Source organism: Neovison vison, chromosome 4 (genome assembly GCF_020171115.1).
Source record: "Neovison vison isolate M4711 chromosome 4, ASM_NN_V1, whole genome shotgun sequence".
In the NCBI taxonomy this organism is placed as follows: Eukaryota; Metazoa; Chordata; class Mammalia; order Carnivora; family Mustelidae; genus Neogale; species Neogale vison.
Window position 1 is genome coordinate 224,804,285 of NC_058094.1, and position 17,083 is coordinate 224,821,367.

At 47.9% G+C, this 17,083-nt stretch overlaps 1 protein-coding gene across 1 annotated transcript in view; it reads left to right on the top strand.

Moving 5' to 3' along the window:
* The first annotated feature begins 275 nt into the window (after nucleotides 1-275).
* The window catches only part of ZNF398 (zinc finger protein 398), a 32,089-nt gene continuing 15,281 nt past the window's right edge, over nucleotides 276-17,083 (top strand). Inside the window, exons 1-4 of the mRNA XM_044246812.1 lie at nucleotides 276-507; nucleotides 3,538-3,933; nucleotides 12,684-12,810; nucleotides 13,563-13,676. Coding sequence (XP_044102747.1) covers nucleotides 484-507; nucleotides 3,538-3,933; nucleotides 12,684-12,810; nucleotides 13,563-13,676 — 661 coding nt within the window. The 5' untranslated portion in view covers nucleotides 276-483. The remainder of the gene's footprint in view (nucleotides 508-3,537; nucleotides 3,934-12,683; nucleotides 12,811-13,562; nucleotides 13,677-17,083) is intronic.

Sequence of the window (17,083 nt, forward strand, 5' to 3'; positions counted from 1 at the left end):
CGCTAAGTGGGGCTTCGGGAAGAAAAGCGCGCCCCAGAGAGAGCCCGGGTGTGGGGCTGGGCCCTGACTCTTGCGTGCGAAAGCCTCGGGGGTAAGCGAGCAAACCACCCGCGGGCGCCGCTCCGCCGCCGCCGGGGCGGAAGTGGCCGCCGGGGCCGGCAGGGGGCGCGCTGCGGCGGCGGGCGGGCGGCGCGTCTAGGCCGGAGCCGTTCCCAGGGTGCGCTCGGTGTCCACAAAGCGCCAGCTGAGGGGCCGCTGCGGGCCGAGCGCCGCCGAGCCTGCCAGCCGTCTCCCAGCCCCGCCGGCCGGCCGCACCGTCTCCGCTGCGTCCTCGCGCCCCGAGCAGCCGCGCGAGCCCGGGCGGGGAAGGCAGGACCGGGCGGGCGCCGCCTGCGGAGAGGCCGGGGGCCGGCCTGCGTGGGACCGCGCGGCGGCGGCGGCGACTCCGGCGACTGCGGGCCGTGCCGGACACAGCGCAGGGCCATGGCCGAGGCGGCGCCGGCTCCGGTAAGGGCGGCCCGAGCGCCGAGCGCTCGAGCCCGGGACGGTCGGGGCGTCTAGGGCTCTGCGCCGCACACCCGAGGGAGGGGAGCAGGACGGGGCGGCCGGCCTGTCAGGCGCCGGGCCCCGGAGCACAGGCGCTCCCGGGGTCCCGCGGGCGGGGAGAGGCCGGAGGGGCCGGTGGGACGCCGACGCCGAGCTCCGGCCTGGGAGGGCGCGCCCCCTCCCCCATGGCGAAGCCCCCGCGGCTGGGGTGCGAGGCCCAGGGCTCCCCCTTCCCATCTGGACGTTCGTGGCGGCGAGCGCCTCTTCCGCTAGTGAAAGAGGCATGAGTGAAGAGGGGCTCCTCGCGCTTGGTGTCAGCCCCCCTACAGCCCGCCAGGCTTGGGGGCCATCAGCCGTTCTCGGCTTCGGGAGCCGTCGGCACAAAATCACCTTCGTGCAGGCCACCTGCCGCAGATGCGGCGGCGACGGGAGCTGCTAGGCGGGAGGAAGGTCTGCGTGACACGGGGACCCCCAGTGCCCAGTATCTGACAATGCCCGCCGCGCAGGAGGCCCTCGGTCAGGACTGCTCAATGACGGACTGACTGGTGCGGGTTCCGAGGACAGACGGGAGGAGCTTTTACGTGTTTATTCATTCCGCGGGTGTTTACCGCAGGCGCGCAGCGTGCCAAGCCGTCTCCCGGTTGCTATAGCTGCAGAGATGACCAAGAGAGTCCTTGCGCACAAGAGCCACGTAGGACGAACGGGGACGGGTCGGGTGGCATAGCACTGAAATATGCCCTGGGTTTGTCAGCTAAGAAGCCTTTGGTCACCCCCAAGGAGCGCCGTTTTATGGGCCAGGGGCCAGAATGAGCAATCGAGGAGTACCTGGAAAGTGAGACGGGAAGGAAGAGAGGGAACCGTAGCACAGATAGGAATGCAGTTTCGGGGAGTAGCGCAGATAGGAATGCAGTTTCGGCCCTGGGATCTATTTTCCTTTTAACTGTGTATGTATATATATATATATATGTATATATATATATATTTTTTTTTTTAATGCGGTAAAGATGATTATGTCTCTAAGGCCAACCATATCTAAGAAATATGATGGAAACTACAAATTTAACATTACATTTTCTAGTAGTCACATTCAAAAAGTAACAAATCAATGAAATTAATTTTAGTATAATTGTGCCTACAGAATATTTCAGTGCATAACCAATATTAACAATTAAGTTTTACATTTTTCCCCCATACTGAGTGTGCAAAATCTGGTGTGTATTTTATACTTACGGCATATCCCAATCACAATAACCACGTTTCAAGGGCTCAGTAGCCACATGTGGCTACTGTACTGAATAGTGCAGGTCTGTCTTTCAGAGAAAAGAATCAGGAGAGATTGAGATACTGACCATTAAAAAAAAGAGAGAGAGAGAGAGCTAGAAAAGAAGAGAAAAGAAAAAGAGAGAAATGTCCCTCAAAATGTGGCAAGAGTTTGGCTTTTAGAGCCTAAGTGGAGTGATTAGTTTTAAAGAGGATGAAACTTTTCCTGTGGGAATGGAGAAAGCATGGGTTAAGCTACTGATGAGTTTGAAGTGGGAAGGGATGTGGAAAAAAAGGAGAAAGTTGAGAGAGTTTCAGTGTCATTACTCTAATTTTCTTCTCAAAGTAGGAGGCCATGTTGTCCCCTGAGATTGAGGGGGCCTGCAGGGGACCAGAGTCTTAGTGCTGGTCACATTCTCCCTGCACCAGCACCAGCGGCATCAGCATCAGAATCAAAATGCAGAATCGGGGTTTTCCTCCCAGACCTCCTGAATCAAAGTCTGCATTGTAACAAGCTCTCCAAATGCTTCTTACGCACATTAGTTTCAGGAGTGTGCTGGGGGTTTGTAGTGGCCACTTTATGGAATGGGAAGAGAAGCCCTGGGGGGTGAGGGGGAGGGCACCAGGCAGCACTGAATTCCTGCTTCTTTGCTTAGAGACCACTGGTGTGTGGTGACACCAGTTTTCCCTGTTGTGTGACTTCCTTTAGTCGGGTTTACCAGCTTGCTTATAGGAAGAGAGAAGGAACAATTAGACAGATTCAGAGCTGGAGCCGGTGAGGCAGAGAAGGGGTTGGACGTGGTTGAAATGGTCAACCGAGGAAAAAAAACAAAGGCAGGAACAGGCTAGTAAGCCAGGAGCGAAAGGCATGGTCAGGGGGTTAGGATTGAAGAGCAAGTAGCCAGTGAGCTGGAGAGTTGGGAGGTTGTGGCCGGGGAGGGCATTATCAGATTCATGGAGTTGGAGGGCTTGGTAGAGGTCGTTCTGGTCCACTCCTATTTGTTGTCAGCATGTGTTTTTTTAAGACACTTTTGGTCTTGCAGCATTTTCAGTGACTAGGCAGCCTGTTATTTTCTTGGAGAGATCTAGTTTCAAAAATTATTCATATAGGCCAGGGTTTGCCTGCCTAAGAATTCCACGTTGGTTCTAGTTCTGCCCTCTGGTGTGAATGCGGTATAATATTGAACAAGTGTGTTCTGCCTTCTGTTTTATAGCCATCAAATATTTGACAATAGCCATCATGTTTTCTCTATGCCCAACATTCTCAGCTTTAATTAGCTATTACTGAATGGTATGGTTGTGATTTGTAAGCAGGGTGGTGAGCAGGGCCAGAGCTTGTCAGTAAAGGGTTTATCAGAAGGCAGTGAGTTCAGTGAAAGCTGGAGAGATCTGATGCACTTAGGCCTTTTCCAGAAATAGAGGGTACATCAGCAACCTGAGCTCTGGACGGTTGGCTCTAAGGCCTAGCGTCCCAGGTAATATGCCAGGTTGGTTCTCCACCCGGTTTCACTCATTCACTGTCTTACTTAATTCATCTCTGACCCACCAAAGCAAATCTCTTGGCTTTCGATGCTGATGAACTCCACAAAGATGAGGCTTATGCAGGCAGTGTGAAAACGAGATCTAGATTCATCTCAGCTGGTCAGCCAGTTAACCAGTCCTTTGATTTCAGTTTGGCGTAGGGCTCCTTCCAACACTCAATGTCTTGTTTCGTCTCTCCACTGCATGTAGACTTCTGAATGGGACTCTGAATGCCTTACATCCCTGCAGCCCCTCCCTCTTCCCACGCCCCCAGCAGCAAATGAGGCGCACCTGCAGACCGCAGCCATCTCCCTGTGGACGGTGGTGGCCGCCGTGCAGGCCATCGAGAGAAAGGTGGAGGTCCACAGCCGGCGACTCCTACACCTAGAAGGACGGACAGGGACGGCCGAGAAGAAGCTAGCCAGCTGTGAAAAAACAGTGGCTGACCTTGGGAACCAGCTGGAGGGCAAGTGGGCCGTGCTGGGGACCCTGCTGCAGGAGTACGGGCTGCTGCAGAGGCGGCTGGAGAACCTGGAGAACCTGCTGAGGAACAGGAACTTCTGGATCCTGCGGCTGCCCCCGGGCATTAAAGGAGATATCCCAAAGGTAATGCCCTCCCTTCTAGATGGAAAGTGGGGCCCCTGGTCCATTGACGAGGAGGAAGCCTGTTGGCCAATCAGGCTAAAGGAAAGATGAAGATATTTTTGTTTATCCCTTTGGGAAGCATTTTTTTTTAATGATTTTTTTTATTTTTTAATTTTTTATAAACATATAATATATTTGGGAAGCATTTTATGTCCTATTTAGCAGTGATTTGAAGTGTCAAACTTACGACTGGCAAACTCTTTCCAGTTCACAGTTGACTACTTGGCAGATAGATTTTTTTTTCTCTTATGCTTCTTCCTACCCTCTCTTTCCGACTCACTTTTTTTGCTTTTCTTTTCTTTTCTTTTTGTTAACCCGCTTGCCTCAATCTTGGTGTGGAAACTAAATTAAATATTTAAGGGATGCCTGGTGGCTCAGTTGGTTAAGCCACTGCCTTTGGCTCAGGTCATAATCCCAGGGTCCTGGGATCAAGTCCCACATCAGGCTCCTTGCTCAGCAGAACGTCTACTTCTCTCTCTGCCTCTGCCTGCTTGTGCTCTCTCTCTTTCTTCCTCTCTGACAAGTACATAAAGAAATAAAATCTTTTTAAAAAATTAATTAATTAAATATTTAAATCAGCCTCTTTGAATTTGTTGGTGGTTCTGGCGAAAAAGAGGATGAGGGAAGAGCTGTAGGGTAAATGGTTAATATAAGGGTTCGAGGCCCTATAGATCTGGACTTAATAGAGGTTGGACCTTTAGCATCCTTTACAGAAGTGTGCTGTGTTAGGACCAGCCCTGCTGGAGGGAGTAGCCCATTAACCTAAAGAAGATGAACATCCTTCTTAATAAGCCATGGACTACAGCCTTGAGGTGGCTAGTTTCCTGGAGGAAGAACTGTTTGCTCCATATCTATATCCTGAAGGCACAGCATTGAACAATTCATATAAGGGTCCCTGGAGCTTAAATATTAGTGGAGAAAGAAAAATAATATAAACAAACAAGAAAATAAATCCATTTAAGTGCATAGATAAAAATAAAAGTGCTGTTTGGTGACTTATTTATTTATATATATATTTATTTATTTTTAAAGATTTTATTTATTTGACAGACAGAGATCACAAGTAGGCAGAGAGAGAGAGAAGAAGCAGGCTCCCTGCCAAGCAGAGAGCCCAATGTGGGGCTGGATCCCAGGACCCTCGGATCATGACCTGAGCCGATGGCAGAAGCTTTAACCCACTGAGCCACCCAGGAGCCCCATTGGTGACTTATTTTAGATGGGATTTTCAGAGAAGCCCTCATAAAGGTGCTGATGTTTAGGCTGAGACTGAACGACAGGAAGGACCTGGCTGTGAAGGTCTGAGGAAGCGCTGTCTAGGCAGGGAGAGTGCCCAGTGCGGAGTCCCAGAGACACGGACAAACTCGGAGCACTCGGGGCAAGGGAAAAGGCCCATCAGCAGGTGTGCGGTGACTAGAGGGGGTTGTAGGGGTCAGTCAGGTCATGCAGGGCAGTTTTTCAGCCCTGGCTTCTTACATTTTGTGGACACCACAGCTAGAGATTCTGATGGAGTGGGTCCCAGATAGGGCCTAAACATTAATAATGCTTGCTTGCTTGCTTTTTTTTTTTTTAAACTGATTAATTGATTTCACAGAGAGAGAGCGCCCCAAGCATGAGACATGGGTGGCAGGGGTGGAGGGAGAAGCAGACTCCCCTCTGAGCATGGAGCCTGATGCAGGGCTGGATCCCAGGACTCTGGGACCATGACCTGAGTTGAAGGCAGACACTTAACCAACTGAGCCACCCAAGTGCCCCGACATTAATAATTCTTACAGCTCCATTAGTGGAGTCTAATATTCGACTGGGACTATGAGTCACTGACATAGGGATCTGGAGACCAAGGTAAGGAATTGGTTTTATCTTGGGTGTAATGGAAAGAAATTGAGGGTTTTAAGCAGAGGAGTTATATCTGGTTTATATTTTGAACGAATCGCTTTGGCTCCTCTGTGGAGGACGGGTCAGGTGGTAGGAACAGAAGCAGGGAGAAACACAGTAGGTGGCTGTAATGGGGGGGGGCGATGAGCATGGCTTGGGTAAAGGTAGCAGTGGGGGAGATGGACAGTGGACCGATGCAGGATGTTTGGTGGAGTTGATGGGTGGGGGTCACTGATGGGAATTAGGGAATGAGGAGCGAAGAACAGTGATCATTGTTAATTTGCTGTGTGATAATGCACTTAAAACTTGGGGTTTTTTTATTTTAAATATTTAATTTATTTTTCGAGAGAGAGAGAAAAAGGGAGAGTGCACACGTGTGGCCAGGGAGAGGCAGAGGGAGAAGCAGACTCCCCAGTGTGCGGGGAGCCTGATGTGGGGCTCAATCCCAGGACCCTGGGTTCATGACCCGAACTGAAGGCAGCCGCTTAACTGACTGAGCCACCCAGGAGCCCCTGGGGTTCTTATGAAAATTATTGAAGCACTTAGAACAACCCTAACTTGTGCAAGATCACATAGGTGGGAAATGCAAATAATAGAGTGATATCGTAACCCAGTTGGCTCCAGAGCATATGCTCTGACCCACCGTAGGTTCACTGACCCGTAGGCTCCCGGATGGGAGGTGGTGGCCTTTACTGAGATGGGGACTGTCTTGAGGGGTGGGAAGGAATGAGGACTTCTCTTCTGGCAGTACTGGGTTTGAGACGCTCGTGATGCATTCAGGAGAGACGTTAAGTGGTCTCCGCGGCTCAAAGATGAGGAGTATTTGGCAGTCACTGGTGCACAGATCACACTCTAAGTCATGAGGCTGGAGGTCATTGCCTCAGGAGAGAAAGTGGAGAAGCAGGGGGAAGAGACCCAGGAACATCTCCAGGAGCCACAGAGCCAGCAGAGGAAGCTGAAGAGGAGGGGCCAGTGAGGTGGGAAAAAGAGGGGAAAGTCTGTGGGGTCACAGGACAAGGAGAACAGGCATTCCAGGAGAGCCTTGTCCTTTGGGTTGCATGTGACCGAGAGGTCCAGAAAGACCATGACAGAGTATGCTTTGGCAACACAGACCTAACCCGTGGCCTTGCCAAGAGTTCTCTTGGCCCCGTGCATGTGTTGGGGGTGGGACTTGGGGGAGGGGTAGAAATCTGAAAGGGGGCGGGTTGAAGAGTGAGTGGGGAAGAGAGACTGATGACCAATGCTTCTGTGCAAGCTTGCAGAGAGGGACATCAGTCCACATCCGACAGAGAGCCTTCCCCACTGCGGTTCACATGTGTGTCTGCAGCCTCTCCTGGAGATTAGCAGAAAAGCTAAGTTCAAGTGTGTATCCGTTGTCTTACCTGGAGAAATGGGTAACAGTTAAACTCTTAGGGTGCCTGGGTGGCACATGACTTGGCTTGGGCTTAGGTCATGATCTCAGGGTTGTGAGGTGGAGCCCTATGTCAGGTCTGTGCACAGCAGGGAGTCTGCTTGAGTTCCCTCCCTCGCTGCCCCTCCCTCCCCAAATAAATAAAATCTTTAACAAAAAAAAAATGTGAACTCTCCATCTTAAACTCCAAAATCATATATAAAATAATGGGATTTTTCTTAAAGATTTCTTCATGAAATTAGAATATACTGGTGATTTACTAGCTTTAAATACGGGAAATAAAATCTGTCTTTGTTGAAAATGCTCTTATTCTGTCCTTACTTTTGAGGGCTCCTGAGTTCAGAATAATTTTCCCATGGTGTTCTTCTTAGTTTCAATTTTTTAAATTGCAGTAAAATAGGGGCACCTGGGTGACCCCATTGGTTTAGTGTCTGCCTTCTGCTCAGGCCATGATCCCAGGGTCCTGGGATTGAGCCCCATATGAGGCTCCCTGCTCAGTGAGGAGTCTGCTTTTCCCTTTCCCTCTGCCTACCACCCACCCCTTCTGCTGCTCCTGCTCTCTCTCTCAAGTAAATAAAAGCTTTAAAAGAATTCGTGAATAGGGGCACCTTGGTGGCTCAGTCAGTTAAGCGGCTGCCTTTGGCTCAGGTCGTGATCCCAGGGTCCTGGGATCAAGTCCCACATCGGGCTCCCTGCTCAGCAGAGAGCCTGCTTCTCCCTTTCCCTCTGCCTGCCGCTCTGCCTATTTGTGCTCTCTATCTCTGTCAAATAAATAAGTAAAATCTTAAAAAAAATCATGATGAAATAAATACAACATAAAATTTACCATTTTAACCATGTTTAATGTAGTTTAGTGGCATTAAGTACATTCACATTACTGTGTGATCTTCGCTACCATCCATCTCTAGAACCTTCCAAACTGGAACTCTATCCCCATTAAACACCCCAGCCCTCCTGTCCTACCCCTGGCACCCACCATTCTGCTTTCTGTCTCTGTGAATTTGACTATTCTGGGGATCTCATATGAGTGAAATCATCCACTCTTTGTCCTTTCGTGACTGGCTTATTTCACGCAACATAACACCTTCCAGGTTCACCCATGTTATACTGTGTCAGTGTTTCCCTTTTTTTTTTTTTTTTAAGATTTTAAAATTTATTTGTTTGACAGAGAAAGTGAGAGAGCACAAGCAGGTAGAGCAGCAGAGGGAGAAGGAGAAGCAGGCTCCCCAATGAGCAGGGAGCGCGATGCAGGGCTGAACCCCAGGAGCCTGGGATCATGACCTGGGCCGAAGGCAGACACTTAACAAACTGAGCCACCCAGGCGCCCCAGCATTTCCTTTTTAAGGCTGAGTAACACTCCATTTCTCTCAGAACTTTAAAGGCATTGGTCCTTTGTCTCAACATCAAATGCCATTGATGAAAACTATAGTGTCAAATCAATTCCAAATTAGTATTTTGGTATTCCGAATAAATACAAAATCCATGTGTAAGAAATGTATTTTCTTTTCTCTAGAAGTTTTCATCGTCCATTTGTACTTGTTTTTCTATAATGTGTTGGAATTGTGTCTGAGGTAGGTCTTTTAATATTTGTGTCAGGCAATTAGTATGAGCTTTCAGTCAGAAAATGTGTCTTTACAGCTCTGGGAACTTTTCTTCCATAATTCTATTTTTATAATATCTCATCCCCATTTCTCCTGTTCTTTCAGGAAACATGGATCATCATCTTTGTCTCTAAGTTTCCCTTCTTATTCACGATTAGTGGAATTCCCTGACCATTTTTTCCAGCCCTTCTCATTTTTATTTTAACAACTTAATTTTCAAGGATATTTATTTCTAGCTCCTTTTTTGGAAGCAACCTGAATTTTTTTTTTTTTTTTTTAATTTGACAGAGAGAGACAGTGAGAGAGGGAACACAAGCAGGGGGACAGGGAGAGGGAGAAGCAGACTTCCTGCTGAGCAGGGAACCTGATGCAGTGCTCGATCCCAGGACCCCGGTATCATGACCTGAGCTGAAGGCAGACACTTAACAACTGAGCCACCCAGGCGCCCCAACCTGAATTTTCTTAAATGAATGCAATATATGAATTTCCCTGGAAATACGTGTTAGAGGTTTGATTTGTTGGTGTTTTTTTTCTTCTAGGATAGTTCTTAGTGTGTGTTCATCCTTGTGCTGTAATTTTTTTTTTAAATATTGAATGATACTAGGTTGTATATGTGTAAGGATTTGACTGATTAATAGGTTAACTATAGGAAGCTGCCCTGTTTTCTCTGCCACCACGTGAGTCTGTTTAAAAGGTTTTCTTTTTGTAAAGATTTTATTTATTTATTTATCAGACAGAGAGCACAAGCAGGGGGAACAGGAGAGGGAGAAGCAGACTCCCCGCTGAGCAGGGAGCCTAATTTGGGGCTCGATCCCAGGACCCTGCGATCATGACCTGAGCCAAAGGCAGAGGCTTTAACCCACTGAGCCGCCCAGCCACCCCCATGTGAGTCTCTTTAGCCAAAAGATCTTTCTTTTACAGGAGAGAACTATCTCCACTGATGCTAGAGCTCGGTGGACTTCGCTTTGAGGTGCTGTGGCAAGGAGCAGATAGGGAGTGCAGGGACCACCCAGAGGCCAGGAGTAAGGCAGTGGCCGTGTTGTCAACACCCATCCTGGGACCACATGCCGACTCCAGGCGTGCTGTTCCATTTCCTTAGAGGTGATGTCTGCGGTGTCGGCTTCGGGGTCAGTGCTGCTGCTCCGTTGCTCTGCTAGGCCTGCCAAGATGACAGGGGAAGGGTCCCTGCTATTCTGAAGACAGACCTTCAAACTGCAGTCTCTAATCGCCTTTATTCCTGCTCCGTGTCTCTGCGAGCTTTGAGCTTGGAATTCTCTGGATTCCTCAACTGTAGGCCTTCCTGTGCGTGGTCAGAGCGGCAGCTCCCTCGAGCACCTTGGGGCCCAGCACATGCCTGTTCTCTGTGTCACAGTGAGAAGCTCTTCAAAAACTCTGGCCGGACGATGGCTTCTCCCCATTCTTGGCATTGCTTTAGATTTGGGCCCTGCTGATCTAATTTACTGGCATTTCAGGAGTGCTCTGGGAGGGAAGGGAAATACGTATGGGCTTAGTTCATAGTCTTGAACCAGAAGCCCATCCTGACCCTTTATTTTTATCATGATTTTATTGTGTATGTTTCTCTTGTACCATCAAATCTCTTGTTTAGTGATGTTAGATGAAAATACGCTATTGAGTATCTATACTTGTCCCCACCCTGGCTTTAGATGCTGAGCAAAGTATAAAATGACAAATTATCGTTCTAGTCCCTAAGAACAAAATTTCTAGTTGGGGGGAAAAATCCACAAATGAAGCAATTGGAAAATAAAGCCAGTTGCCTCATAGTATTGTATAGACCTTTGTTTCTTTCTTTCTTTTTTTTTTTTAAAGATTTTATTTATTTGACAGAGAGAGAGCGAGCACAAGTAGGCAGAGACGCAGGCAGAGAGAGAGAAGAGGAAACAGACTCCCTGCTGAGCAGGGAGCCCAATGTGGGGCTTAATCCCAGGACCCTGAGATCATGACCTGAGCTGAAGGCAGAGACTTTAACCCACTGAGCCACCTAGGTGCCTCTAGACCTTTGTTTCTTTTCTTTTCTTTTTTTTTAAGATTTTATTTATTTATTTGACAGAGAGATCACAAGTAGGCAGAGAGGCAGGCAGAGAGAGAGGGGGAAGCAGGCTCCCTGCTGAGCAGAGAGCCGGATTCAGGGCTTGATCCCAGGACCCTGAGATCATGACCTGAGCTAAAGGCAGAAGCTTAACCCACTGACCACCCATGCGCCCCTAAACCTTTGTTTCTTAATGGGTATGTTAAGTTTATGAAGATGAGTATGTATGCTTTTTTTTTTCTTTTAAGACTTTATTTATTTGAGAGAGTGAGACAGAACAAGCAGGGGGAGCAGTATAAGGAGAGGGAGAAGCAGGCTCCCACTGAGCAGGGAGCCTGTGGTGGGGCTTGATCCCAGGACCTTGGGATCATGACCTGAGCTGAAGGCAGAGGCATAACTGACCGAGTCACCCAGGTGCCCCCAGTATGTATTCTTTTTATTGAATTTTTTAATTCAATAAAAATTTTTTAATTCAATTCAATGTGTGTGTGTGTGTGTGTGTGTGTGTGTGTGTAGTAGTAGTAGTAGTTGTTACCAGGAGTCTTTCTTGTTTTCTGATTTTCCTTTTCTCATAGCATCCTGTTTTATTTTATGGGTGGTATAATATCTCTCAGATCTTTGTGGGGATACTACTTAGGAGATAGCAGTAGTGTGGTTTTGTTTTTTAAATTCTGTTGTCTAGGCATTTCTGTTCTTTACACATTTTACCCCTTTGTTTTTTTAAATTTTTAAGATTTTATTTATTTGTCAGAGAGAGAGGTGAGCACAAGCAGGGGGCACAGCAGGCAGAGGAGAAACGGGCTCCCCGCTGAGCGAGGAGCCCGATGCAGGACTCGAACCCTGGACCCTGGGATCATGACCTGAGCCACCCAGGCATCCCTCCTCCCTCATTTGCTGTTCGTGTGGCAGGCTGTCCTAACTGGTCCTTGAGACTTCGTACTTAGCTTGCATTTCAGAGTTTAACGACAGGAAGCTCTAGTGATGGGAGGGTGAGCTCGCCTCATGACGAGCAGCTAAACAGCAGAACGGGGAAGCGTTGTGTGAGGTGGTAGTGTCCACACCGGGTACCTGGGGAGGCAACTCTTGTATTTCTTTCCAGGAGAACCTTCCACTTTTTGCCCAGGGAAAAGTGCCTCGCTTTAGAAAAAACTATGCCGGAGGATGGGGGGATTCTGTTCTGCAAATGACCATCCCCTACATGAAGCCTGAACTCCAGCCAGGCAGGCTTCAGAATTCTCCTCTGAAAGTTCTCTGCAGTCTTCTGTGCTTCCGTGTTTTCCTGTTCCCGTCAGGCTTGTCTATAACCTGTCCGTCTTTTAGGACTAACCAGAGCCCCACCTCTTCTAGACTCATCCCATACCCATTGTAGCTTAATACCTAAAATTTCTGGTCCATGTCTTTAGTTTGATTGTAATCATATGCTTATTTTGGGCAGAAACCAGTTTTTATGATCTTGATAATTAGGATAAGCCTTGTACTTAGTGGATATTCAGAATATGCTGTATTGTGTGAACTTAATAGCTGCTCTGCCTTTGTGCCTGTCTCTGTGAGGGACTGTTTACAGGTAATGTCCTCCAGCCTCCCAAAACTCGGAGCCCTGATTTATCACCTTTCTCCCTGAAAACCTCTTGGACTTCTGGAGGCTGAATCTGTGCCTTACATTTTTCCTGTATCCTTCCAGCGACTCACACAGTGTTTCGTAACAAGGAGGGACTCAGCGAGATACCGAATGACTGAACTGCAGTAGAGGGACCTAAGCCCAGTGTGATTATCATTCCAGGTGCCAGTGACATTTGATGATATCTCCATCTACTTCTCCACTCCAGAGTGGGAAAAACTAGAAGAATGGCAAAAAGAACTTTACAAGAATATCATGAAGGGCAACTACGAGTCTCTCATCTCCATGGGTGAGGCCAAGCTGTCACCTTTTGTTTTTTTTTTAAAGATTTTATTTATTTATTTGACAGACAGAAATCACAAGTAGATGGAGAGGCAGGCAGAGAGAGAGAGAGAGGGAAGCAGGCTCCCTGCTGAGCAGAGAGCCCGACGTGGGACTCGATCCCAGGACCCTGAGATCATGACCTGAGCCGAAGGCAGCGGCTTAACCCACTGAGCCACCCAGGCGCCCCAGCTGTCACCCTTTGAATGGTGACTCCAAGGGGGCTTTGAACAGCCCTTGTCCCCAGCAGTCCTCATTTTCAGTCTGTCCTCACACACTTCACGCTTGATAGCAAACCAGAGATTTCCAGTTTGCCCTTGCTAAGTGGGAAATCACGAGCTCTCCTTCTGCCGATTTGCGGGATGGAGAGTGCAGCACAGGGTTCTGGCTGGGCCACAGGGTGGTTTCCATGGGTGTCCTTCACTTTGAAAGGGGCTTGTTCTCCGCCTTGAGGCACATTGTCCCTGTCCCTCAGTGAAAGCAGCAGGTGGCCAGTGCTGACGTGGTATGCGTACCTTCCCACACGTTACCGCTCCTCTTACGTGCTTTCCAAAGAGATAGCATCCATACAGGAGGTAAATCAGTGGGGCCAAGTGATACAGATTGGGGAAGGAAGCCCCTGGGACCGTGGACCTCAGAGCCTGTAGCTCAGGCTTAATGGCAATTCGTTGTTGTCCTCATTGATCTCTTGGTCATCCCCCCTTTCCCTTCGTCTCCTAGATTATGCCATGAATCAACCTGATGTCTTATCTCAGATTCAGCCGGAAGGAGAACATAATACAGAGGAGCAGCCAGGACCAGAGGAAAGTGAGATTCCCACAGACCCCAGCGAAGGTAAGTAGCAGAAGAGATGGTCTCCTCCTTGTTTGCCTTTTCTGGTCAGAGACAGTGTGGCTCGGAGCCGAGTAAGCAGGGCTTGGGGCTTCCAGAGGCTTCCCATGCCAAAGCAGCTAGACCGTGAATGGATCCTCAGGCATTTAAACAGGAGCGAGCACTTAGACACTGCGGGTCCTTTGCCTTCTGCCGTGAGTACCACGAATCTGGGGCTGTTAATGGTATCCCGCGACAAAGTTCTGAGACCTAATTATTCAGTAAAATAAACATGTCCTTAGATGGCAGGGGAAGTAGTTGCGCTCATGTGAGGGGAAGTGGCTTCAGTGAGTGTACACCCAGTTGTTCAGAAATGCTGGGGGCGGGCTGGGCGTCTGTACGGTTCCTGGGAGACGCACGGAGCCAGCAGAGCCCAAGGATGTCCACCTGGGCCAAATGGATTTCGCTTGGCTGGGGAGGCTGGCGCTGCTGAACGCTCCCTGGTTTATTCGGCGGCCGTGGGCTGACACTGAGCGGGAAGGACCGCTCAGCCCAGTCCAGCGGTTTTCTTTCTCTCACGTCCCACCTCTGCTGTCCACCAAAGCTCATCGTTTCGTTCTTTGCTGCATAGAAAGTTCACCGTTCAGACATCTCTATTGATGAACTTTTCTTACCACCTACCCCCTCTCCCATACACTGTTATTTTTTTCTAACATCTTATTATGAGACTTTCCAAACAGAAAAGTTGAAATAATTTTGCAGTCAACACCTAGATACCTACTACCTAGATTCTGCTGCTAATATTTTACTTTTCTTCATTAGCAGTATTTATCCATCTCTGCATCTCTGTTAATCCGTCCTATTTTCAATGTATTTCCAAATCAATGAAGACATTAACACATTTCCCCATAAATAGTTCAGGATGAATATCATTAACCTAGAGTTCAATATTTTTTTTCTTTGTTGGTAAATTTTACATACAGTGAACTGCTCAGATCTTAACATTCTCTGATTTTTGAGGAATGCATGTATCTGCCACACATATTCTTTTTAAGAATGTATGGGTGAGGGCGCCTGGGTGGCTCAGTTGGTTAAGCATCTGCCTTCAGCTCAGGTCATGATCCTGGGGTCTTGGGATCAAGCCCTGTGTGGGGCTCCCTGCTTGACGGGGAACCTGCTTCTCCCTCTCCCTCTCTACTCCCCCTGCTTGTGCTTTCTCTCTAATGAGTAAATAAAATCTTAAAAAAACCAGGAAAGAATGTGTGGGTGATTATATTAAGCAATGTAACAGGTTGAATTTGATTAACTTTATGTCATGGATATAAATAATCTGAAATCATATCAAAAAGATGGGTGACTTGATTACAGTAATTATTGGAAATTACTCCTTAGTTTACATTATTAGTTCTCTGACAGTTTTCAGCTAGTATAAATCAGTGTGTCATTTTATTTTGGGGGACAAATGGCAGAGGTGTAACTTGGTTTTATAATGATGTGTGAAAGTTTTAGTTAGCTGCCGTCCTGTCAGTTTATTTTTACCGTGGCTAAGATTCCATTTGGGCAGTCAACCAAATGTGTTAGCACAGATATACATAAAATTAAACCAAACAGTGTAAGCATTGGATTTCTTTAATGCTTTGGTTAGATTCTGTGCAGTTTTAGCTTACATTGCTGATTATCAATCTAGATGTTTACTAGAACTTGAGGATAGGATTCAAATGATTTGGACTGATTAATATATAGCATTTTTAAAAGATTTTATTTACTTATTTACTTATTTGAGAGAGAGAAAGAGAGCAGGGGGAGGAGCAGAAGGACAAGCAGACGCTGCACTGAGCAGGGAGCCCCATGCGGGGCTCAAGCCCATTAGTCCAAGATCACGACCTGAGCCAAAATCCAGAGTCAGATGCTTAACCGACTGAGCCACTCAGCTGCCCCTATTTTTTTTTCTTAAAGATTTATTTATTTATTTGGGAGAGAAAGTGTGTGTAAGTGAGGGGTAGGGGGAGAGGGAGAAAGAGAATCCCAAGCAGACACCCCGCTGAGCGTGGAGCCTGACGCAGGGCTCGATCTCATGACCCTGAAATCACAAACTGAGCCAAAATCAAGAGTCAGGCTCTTAACGGACTATCCCACCCAGGCGCCTCAGTACTTGTTTCCTTTGAAGATATGCTCCAGGGGCACCTGCGTGGCTCAGTCAGTTAAACGTCTGCCTTTGGCTCAGGTCATGATCCTGGGGTCCTGGGACTCTGCGCTCAGCAGGGAGCCTGCTTCTCCTTCTAACTCTGCCCCTCCCCCTGCTTATGATCCCTCTTTCTCTCTCAAAAAAATAAAATCTAAATATATATATACATGCTCTAGGCTGTGCTGGGGGTCCCCAAGGCCACCCCCAGGTTTGGTCCTTTACTAGGAGGACACACAGGATTCAGCATAAAGTCATGCGTAGGATTAAGGTTTATTACAATAAAAGGACCCAGAGAAAACCAGCAAAGATAAAAAGGCGCTCAGGGCAAAGTTTGGAGGGAACCAAGGGCAACCTTCCAGAGGCCTCTCGCCATAGAGTCTCACAGGACACTTGCTGTCCCCCTAGCAATGAGTTGTGACAACACGTGCAGAGTGCTTTCTCCCAGAGAAGCTCATTAGAGCCTCGGCATCCAGGGCTTTCACCGTGAGCTGGTCACGTAGGCCTCCTCTGCCTCACACCAGAATTCTAGACCCCGGAAGGCAGACAGCTGCTCAGCCTCAGCGACAGTGCGCAAACAGGTCAGGCCTGGTGCGGCACTCCTAACACTGCGGGCAAGTTTTCTATCTGCACAGGGATGTAAACTTACAGGCAGGCCCTTTTGAGAATAGGCAGTCTCAGGCTGCCGCTTTCAGATTTTCTTTCTCCTAACACACAAAAAAACTCCCGATTCCTTTCCATGGAGAATAGTAATAAACTGTCTGCTTATTAGGGTTCCTAATAGATTGTCCCACACAAATACTAAGTAGAGGTACTAATTCGAGGCCACTTTAGTGATATAACTAATAAAATATCTTTTTGATAGATTGTTCTCCATTTAGGGTTCTTTTTTTAAGTAATCGCTTTACCCAAAGAATCAATTTTTTTTTTCTTTTCGGCAAGCAGCCTCTTTTCTATAACATCATAGTTTTTAAAAATCAATTTTCACATACTGTGTAATTTGTTGTTAGACTGGCGTGTTTATATTGGAATATTGATGTACTTTTAGAAACCTTATTATTATTATTTTTTTTAATATTTTATGTATTTAGGGCGCCTGGGAGGCTCAGTGGGTTAAGCCGCTGCCTTCGGCTCAGGTCATGATCTCAGGGTCCTGGGATCGAGTCCCGCATCGGGCTCTCTGCTCAGCAGGGAGCCTGCTTCCTCCTCTCTTTCTCTGCCTGCCTCTCTGCCTACTTGTAATCTCTCT